Source organism: Nannobrachium achirus, assembly GCF_963921795.1.
Source record: "Nannobrachium achirus genome assembly, chromosome: 2".
Lineage (NCBI taxonomy): Eukaryota > Metazoa > Chordata > Actinopteri > Myctophiformes > Myctophidae > Nannobrachium > Nannobrachium achirus.
The window spans coordinates 55,881,364-55,890,462 of NC_137811.1; the positions used below are offsets into that span (position 1 = coordinate 55,881,364).

At 42.7% G+C, this 9,099-nt stretch overlaps 1 protein-coding gene across 1 annotated transcript; it reads right to left on the reverse strand.

The window, feature by feature from the left end:
• Positions 1–1,186: 1,186 nt before the first annotated feature.
• On the reverse strand, positions 1,187–7,915 carry trhra (thyrotropin-releasing hormone receptor a; the record flags this gene model as incomplete). The annotated part of the gene is made up of 3 exons (XM_080742761.1): positions 1,187–1,621; positions 6,990–7,457; positions 7,571–7,915. The coding sequence occupies 3 exons, from the start codon at positions 7,913–7,915 to the stop codon at positions 1,187–1,189; spliced, it is 1,248 nt and encodes a 415-aa protein (XP_080598887.1).
• Between the last annotated feature and the right edge of the window lie 1,184 nt (positions 7,916–9,099).

A 9,099-nucleotide genomic window follows, 5' to 3' on the forward strand; every position in this document is an offset into this window, starting at 1 on the left:
GATTGGTTTCTCACACGGGAGCCTGGGGTTCGAATTCAAGTAGTTAAACTGGGAGCATGTCCAGATCAGGGTTCCCGGTGCGGTAGGGTCAAAAGGTCATGAATGTAGCAGAGAAGCCCTGCTTGAAGCCCAGAAGCCTAACATATTCCTTGGGTAAGGGTGGAATCCCCTTTGAATAAGCGGAACATCACATGCTCAGTTTCCTATGACCAGGTCTAATCCAAACTCACCAAGACATTTTTTTTTTTTTTTTTTGGAGTTTAAACATTACAAATATTTTAACTGCTGGTCATAAGTCTCTCAAATCAAATCTGTCCTAACCTTCAATGTAACATCCAGGTTCAACTTTCTCACTGTTACTTTGTTTTTAAATAAAAGGATTATTAACCAAGCATCTGAACTCCTCCCAGATTCAATTACAAAAACTCAAGTCAAGCAGAGGGAAAACCAGACCCCGCCTGGATGGCACTAAACTATCTCATTGCAACTAAAATGTATATTAAACATATGTATTATTCCACTCAACATTTTAATTGTAAACATAAATACAATTCAAAAATATATATTACTATAAACATAAATAGTTGTACATTTTCACTTAACTAGCTTTTACTGTTATTATATAATCTTTCTGACTATTGAGAGCCAGCGTATACAACAATTTTCGGTCCAAATGCCAAGTCATAAATGACAATAAAGTTTTCTTAAACAAAATCAAAAGGTGCTGGCAGCAAGTTGCTGTAATACAATCTGTGGGAGAGATCGTGGTAACAGTGGGAGGGTATGATGATGGCAAGAGAAATTTATGTTTCACCTAAGGAAGTGTTCAGCATAATGAATTCAAAGGTCACCTATCTTGTCTCGTACTTGCTCATTTTTATCCCTCTAAAATTGAGAGATGAAAACTTGCTTTGAAGGCATCCTTGTCGTGATGATTAATCTAACTCCCTTTCTAACTCGGGTTCAGGTGAGGTAAAATTGTTTTATACAACACTAGCCAATTTTTATAATGCCATATTCAGCAGCGAAACCTTTAAGTAACACACAAGAAAATCCTTGGAGACAATGGTTATGGAAAATGTTTACAGTTGTCTGCTAAATACTTTGAATTTCTTCTCTAAATCTCCAAGGTTGAGAGAACCTGAAGTTCAGCAAATCTCTTTCAGTGTAAATATATATATTCAATTCAGGTTTTCTCAACTCGCCCTGATGGGGAGGCATCCTTATACAACATCTTTTTGGTGTTAGGCAGAATGCTACTGGGTAAGAACTGATCAGTTGGCGTGGATAACTCATCCATCACCGTGGTGAAGTGGTCAGGGCTCTCCCCGTTGGACATGTCCTTAATGACACTGTAGGTGAGCGCTACGCTTGCTGGCTTCTCCAAGCGCTGAGGGCCACAGTGGCAGAGCTTCTTGAATGCAGCACGGAACTTCTGGGACATGGCATTGTAGATGACAGGGTTTATGGCACTGTTCAGATATATGCAGAGGCGGCAGAACAGCAGGAACCAGGTGTCCAGGTAGGCCTTGCCCAGAAAGGAGTTCACCACCACCAAGGTCCGATAGGGCATCCAAAGCAACGCGAAGAGGACCACCACCACAGCCAACATCTTCGTCACCTGATGAAATGCAACGATAATATTTAGAAGTAGGAACCATGCACACATCACCTTCAAGCATCTCAAAGAGTACTAATGTGCACACATTGCAATTCTTTATAATTTGTTGGGTTATTGTTGTTATTGATGCTACAATATTGAGGATGAAAACCAAATAATTACTCTTATATAAAATGTAACAGTAAAGGATCTTGATTCTTGAACAAACCGATTCAGAAATTCAACTTAAAAATGTTTTGTATAAGAGTTGGTTCTAGAGAACACAATAATGTTTTTTTTCTCTCTCTATCTCATGCTCACTATAACTGTAGTCACTGAGCTAGGAAATTAGAATATTTCCTGCAGTCAAACGAAGTCATTCAAAGGAGCTCATTATGACTTTGAAAATGTATGCAATGAAAGCAGCATTCCCCAAGGGAAATGGATGTAAACAATGAAGCAGCAAAGGTAAATTGTGAAAATGGAACTTGGAAAGATTTTGTGAGAGACTTAATTTATTTGAGTGGAAGATTTAATCTAAAGCGTTCCTTGTGGAATTTCTTCACTCTTCAAAACAGGCTTTTATGTGCTGCATGAAGAACTTCAATTTGTCATTTCTTTCAGCTCTCTTATGCCTGGACTGTTAATCTGCAGCAACCTGGGGACTGACACAACTAAATCTATATGCACAACCCAACAAAGCTTGCACTTGTTAATTGCAGACATAATTACCATGTGATAATGTTTTAAACTTAAGGTTTAATTACATCCTATCCATATTTACGTTGTGGGGTCTCAGCTCCAGTGACGTGAGGCTAATTGGATTGGTTAAGGCCAGTGACAGCACCATCACTGATTAAAATACCTTATCCTAGATCCCCATTACATTTTGACCTTTAGAGTAATTCAATGAGTCCCTGGTGGTATAGATAAGGGATATTCCACAAAGACCACAAGTTATCGCTTTTAAGATGTCACACAATAAAATGCATAGCGTTAGTTTCCTTCTGAGGATGTACAAATGGTCCCTTGCAGATTCATTTTTCTGTGCAGAAAGGTGTGTAATTGTGTTTGTCACAACTAGTGCTTGTTTTGCTCAGTGTATGTGTGTAAGACTAAGCTTTGATCCTTTCTGTGGGGGGATGAGGAACAAGCCAAAGCCCAGGTTGATCCATGTGCACACAGGTTTGGTGGAATCAGACCCCCTCTCCTGGGGCCACCACACCCCTTCTAATACCAGGACTCCTCCTTGGATCTGATAAGCAAACACACACCCCTCTCTGTCCACCTGCATGTTTGGTTTGTGGAACAAACAACAACACTAACCTACCTCCTGGCCGACCCGACTCTCCTCTTAATCTTCATCATTATGAAAATAATTGTCGTAGCCTAAGTGCTCAAAATAATTGACAAGAGAGATGCTTGTAGGAAAGGTCAATGTTTGGTCTGTGTTGTATAGGCTGAATACGGAAAAGCGTCTGTGTCATTTTAGATGTTTGCGTGGACTATTAAAAAATATCAGATTTACAAGCTCACAGCGCCACACTGTGTGATTCTGCTATTATGCTATTTCTGTTAATTTAGAAGACATTTGCAGAACCGGCCCCAGGTCTTAATGCTTTAACCACTTTAACCCTGGCGCCTCTATTTATTTGCATGTCATTATAGGGGAAGAACCCATCTACAAGCTCACAACGAGTCACGATGCAATACGTTGTTGTGAGCTTGTAGTGGTTGACCATTTTGAACACTGGCACTCCCTATTCTGGGGCAAAGTAAATATTCAGCAAAAATCGAGGATCTACATGCTATGCTACGTGATGTGATGTGACCCTGTAGATCGGCTATTTCCAGAAAAGAGATGTAGAGGAGAAAAAGGAGCGGGCCTATGATATACCCCTAGGATACTCAATTAAGTATATAGGGTTTAAGTGGTTAAATGGTTTGGAGTGGGAATGGGCTGCAGGGCAGTAATGGAAACACTGCACCCCCCCCCCCCCCCCCCCCCCCCCCCCACACACACACACACACACACACCCACCCACCCACCCTGGTCATTATGTGCTATGAAGGCACACAACCTCGAATACAGTACATGGCATGATTTTGCCTCAAAAGCAGGGTTAGGGTTAGGGTTAGATTTTGTGAAAATGGACTCTTCAATCAAAAAAGGGCGGCTAAGAGGGTAAGATGTTCTGTAACAAAGAGCATTAAACATATGGGACTTTAATAAGATAATGTACGCCAGATGGCACTGGCTGATTAACTAATGACTTGTTTTTGTTTTATGACGCTTGTGGCATCCCATCTTACAGCAATTCCAATTGAATTGATGCCATATTTAGCTTGTGACATAAAAAAAGCACTTGGAGATAATGGATATGGAAATATGGCAGTTGTCTGCTTAAAGGGGTATTGGTAACACAGCTATTATGTGTAAGGGGGTCGTGTTTTTTCAATTACTTGTTTCATTATGTGTTTTCAATGAGTCCAAGGGGGGTCTGATAAAACCTGCATAGACGTTAAAACGATCCAGAATTGTTTTAAAGTCCTTTAACACTATGCTCCAATCTTGAGGCTGCAGCAAATATCTCTTTTCAGTTTTATTATGTTCTCTAATAAAGTGCATTAAACTTATGAAACGTTGGGCGGGAAAATAATGCAGCCTACACCAGATGGCACTGGCTAATTGATTAACTAATGACTTCCTTCAAGTGCATTGAATGGAATTTGTTATTACATTTTGGCTCAGAAGCTCAGGAACCATTCATATTTTATAAGGGGGGGGGGGAGTACCTTTCATGGCATTGAAAGGGAAGCATTAATCGTGGCATTATGAGGGGGGAACATTTCTTTTATCATGAAAGGCTTGAATACCCCCCGCCCCCCCTCCCCCCGTCTGAGGCTGCTGTCTCCCTCGCCCATTCGCATCTTTTTCGCTTTGCTCTACTCTTTAAAGGCTCATTCAGACCGTTCGCGTGTTGTGTGTGTGAGCGCACGCATCCCATTCATTTCCAATGGAGGCTTGTGTGCAGCCTGTCTATAGTGCGATGCGGTCAAACTTCACGCTGAACGCACACTGACAAGCTCAGATCTAATTTGAATGAAGTTCATCTCAACCAACAATATTCAAATTTTGTGCGTGCGTGAGCTCTTGAAGCCAATGAAAGCAGTGCAGCTCTGCGTGTAGGTATGGCTGTGGGGAATGACAGGGAAGTGATCCGACAGAGTGACGGACTGGAGGCGCACAGAATGTTTTCCTATGTGCTTAGACTGCATGCGTTTTTCCTTGGTGTGAATGCAGGTTAATGCATGCACGCACAAACACACAGACGCATGCAAGTACTCACACACACACACACACGTACAGGGCTGAACTGGGACATAAATTCGGCCCTGGCACTGTGTGAGCCAGAAAGGCCCACCACAACCGGCAAGAACCGAACATAGAAGATCCACAATGCGTTGAGGCAGTGATGCGTTGTGGACTTGTAGCAGCTGTTATATGTTTGGGTGGGACTCGTGGGCCACAGTAGCCTGTGATTGGGCTACTAGGCCAGTATTCAGATGATAGACAAGCCAGTGTGCCAATGATGTGATGTCCCTCTGCTCTGGTGCCCCAAAAGTGAGCGGTGCTATTTATGAGTTAATTTCATCAAGCACCTCTCAAATCACCTAGTGTGAAGTGAGCGGTGCCAATGGGACCCTGGCAACTGGCGTACAACAAACTTTGAGCCATGGAAATCTTTTAACAAGTTTTTCCCCCAGTTTATGACCTTATAGTATTACACAACAAACTCTTGAGCCGTTTGTGGCAGGATGTAGGCCATAGCTAGGCCTGATGTAGCTCCTTTCGGAAACCTCTCCCTCCGCTATGCAGCTCCAAGATGAGGTTCCTCACTCTCATCAACCAGAATCGAGCCGTTGGGGGGAAGCTCCGCCGTTTACGAACAGTTCTTACCTTTTGTTTTTGTTTTTTTAACATTTTTTATTGATTTTTAAAAATGTTCACAAACAACATAAAGTCACAAAAACAAAACACTGTCCAACAAGACATTACAGTTCACAGTTCTTACCTTTTGTGAACATTCTATCCAAAAAGTAAAGGTCCTATGCCGGTCTCTCATTTGTTTACTTCTCAAGCGTGGAAGAAAATCGAAGCAGCGTGTTGAACTGAAGAGTTTATATCGCTCATTTTGTCAGCCGGTCCCATGTTTTTTAGTCATTCCAGAAGTTGCGGCCGCATAGGAAACATTACTACCTCCCCTGGTCACGTGGTATATGCATAACGAATAAGAGTGGGGAAAACACAGAACCGGCTGACAAAATGAGCGACATAAACTCTTTGTTTCAACACGCTGCTTCGATTTTCTTCCACACTTGAGAAGTAAACAGATGAGAGATTGGCACAGGACCTTTATTTTTGGATAGAATGTTCACAAAAGGTAAGAAGTGTTTGCAAAAGGCGGAGCTTCCCCCCAACGGCCCGATTCTGGTTGACAAGAGTGAGGAACCTCATCTCGGAGCTGCAAAGTGGAGAGAGAGAGGTTCCGAAAGGAGCAAGGCCTGATGTAGCCGCGCCTCAGTTTACTTATTTTTTAACATGTTTTTCCCTTTGGTTTTGACCGGACAAAGCCAGATGTTGGAGCTATAGCTCCTGTTCCAGGAGCACCGCTCAAAAATAAAATACAGGACATATTCCCAAGGTTATGTGCCAGATGCCCAGTCCTCTCTCTGTCCAGTTGACACAGAGAGAGAGAGAGAGAGAGAGAGAGAGAGAGAGAGTGTGTGTGTGTGTGTGTGTGTGTGTGTGTGTGTGTGTGTGTGTGTGTGTGTGTGTGTGTGTGTGTGTGTGTGTGTGTGTGTGTGTGTGTGTGTGTGTTTTTAGCTATTGCCGCGCTGTGAGCTTGTAGATCTGCTATTTTTGAAAAGTCATGAAAATGTGTGCAAATCTTTGAATATATATGTATATATGTATTTTTAAGTGAACGTTTGTTGCACAATCTTTGCTTCTGGGAGGTCCCTGGAACTAAATATTTTGAGATGGGGGCCCGTGGCCAAATACATGTCATTTTGGGGGTCCTTAACATGAAAAGTTTTGAGCACCACTGTCTGACATAGAAACAAAGGTTTTTTCGAAAAACCTTAGAAGGATATTCAAAAATAGCAGATCTACAAGCTCGCAGTGAGCTTGTATATCTGCTATTTTTCAATACTTAAATCACAAAAGAATGCTTAATAATGCGTTCCCAGTCTAAATGGGTTAAACCTCTCCCCCTATGAAGAACATTCTTGGGGGGCCCGCAGTGAATCCTCGTAGTCTACCCAGGGCCCATCATTTGGTGCGACACCCCTGTGCAGAAAGTGCAAAGTGACGGAAGAAACCCACCTGTCGACGCGAGGCAGCGGTTGCGCTGCTTGATGAACATGTGCCAATCATCCTGCTGCCTTGTTGGCACGTTTCCCTTTTCCACTTTTTGGAGTTTCCCTTTGGGTCTGACGGCAGCGGGTTTAGGAAAAGTATTCTGGCAATAAGTCCATACAGAATCGTGGCCAACATGAGGGGCAGCACGTAGAAAACGGCAAAGTCCGTGAAATAGATAGGCAGGTAATTGTTCCTGGATATCTTGTAAGCGCAGTCGTTCAGGACGACGTTGTCATAAACCAACTTTTTCGTGTCGGCCAGAAACAGCCACATGACGCAGTAGAGCGACGTGAGGGTCCAGACCACCATGATGATCCTCTTCGCCCTGGACAGGGTGCACAGGGACTGCGCTCGGATCGGGTGGCAGATCGCTATGTAGCGCTCGATGGTGAACGCGGTGATGCTGCACGAGGACGCGTTGATGCCCAGGTACTGGAAAAGTAAGAAAAAAGGCTGTTTATTATAATCACTAATTCACTGCGAAGTGTCTATAATTATAATTAAAGTAAAATAAATAACAAGGACAAATTGTTCTGTTCACATACCTGGAAGTAGGTGATGCCCAGGCACCCGGCGTAGCCGTACAGCCACTGTCCGCACAGCGCGTCCGAGATGTTGGGCAGCCCCGCCGCCGTCAACACCATGAGGTCAGCCACGGCCAGGCTCACCAGGTAACAGTTGGTGGGGGTCCGCATGTGTTTGGTGGTGAGGACCACCAGGATCACCATGACGTTCCCCACGATCCCCACTCCGCATATCAGGGACACGAGGAAGATGCTGACCACTTTGTATTCGACCGTGTAGTCGGTCCAAATCCCCAGGGTTTGGTTGTCTTGGACCAACGTGTCGTTCTCCACGCCGGTGATGTTGTCCATGGTGAGGTTTTCCATGACGAATGGCGTTCTTTTTCATATGGCATTGCACAAGAACCGCGACGACGCATCGAAAACGTCTGGACGAGTGTCAGAAGACCAAGGAAAAAACAATTCCAAAAACTTCATTTCGCGACAAATTACAACGTCCAAATTACAACGTCCAAAAGCCTTTGCTCTGCACAAACAGCTGTCTTGAGAATTAACTGAGAGGTTAAGTTATCGTAGCCAGCCCAGCCTATTCCCGGAGTTATAGTAGCCTATTCCCGGAGTTATAGCCTATTCCCGGTTGGAAGAGCATTTTATAAATGAGCATTCCAGTCTTTGCTCGAAGTTTGCAGAGGAAAGTAAAAGTGTTGCACCACCAACCTCTGTTGCAGCCACACTGATCAGACAGCAAGCATGACTGACTGCTCCCAACACTCCTTTTATATTAGGCTCCCTCTGGCAATGCTGTATAGCAGGGGTCGGCAACCTTTTTGACATCATGAAGTGCATGTTTTCATTTTCTTCAGTGTGCCATATCAATATTTAACTTAATTATGGCAGCATATCAAAATGTCATTTTTCCAATAGTTTTTTTTATAAAAAAATAATAATAAAATTGATTTGATAAATAACAACCTTTATTTTTGTTCTTCTTAATAGAAATATATTCTTTTACATTAGGATGTAGGCCTAATGATCATTAGACTCAAGCAATAACCCACTTATCTCCCAGACTGCAAATAGATATGAGTGCAGTCTCTCTCTGCCAGTGTGCGTGATCACCCACCCCTGTGCCAATGCTGGCACCCGTGCCCAAGGTTGCCTACCTCATAGCAAGGAGTCTAACGCTATATTCATTATGGTACACCATTATTATTCATTTTGTAGCTTTGCCTAAAGCCTGCATATCAAATAGTTTGATTTTAGCCTCATCTATGCTCTGCTGTAATAGAACAATAATTTGAATACTGCTGTTGTTTTCTTTTCTTTTTTTCTTTTTTCTTTTTTTTAAGGTATAAGATATTTACAAAAAGCATTTGGTTAAAAAGTAAAAGATGATATAATCATTGCTGGGTGTGTCCCCTTCTCTCCAGCTCTTTATAGTAAACACATTTTCAGGTGGGACACCAATTCCATCTTATCAGAGGAGAGAATTTAATTTAGCCAATTTATCAGCTTCACTTTTGATCAAGGTCCAATTTTGTCTGCTCATT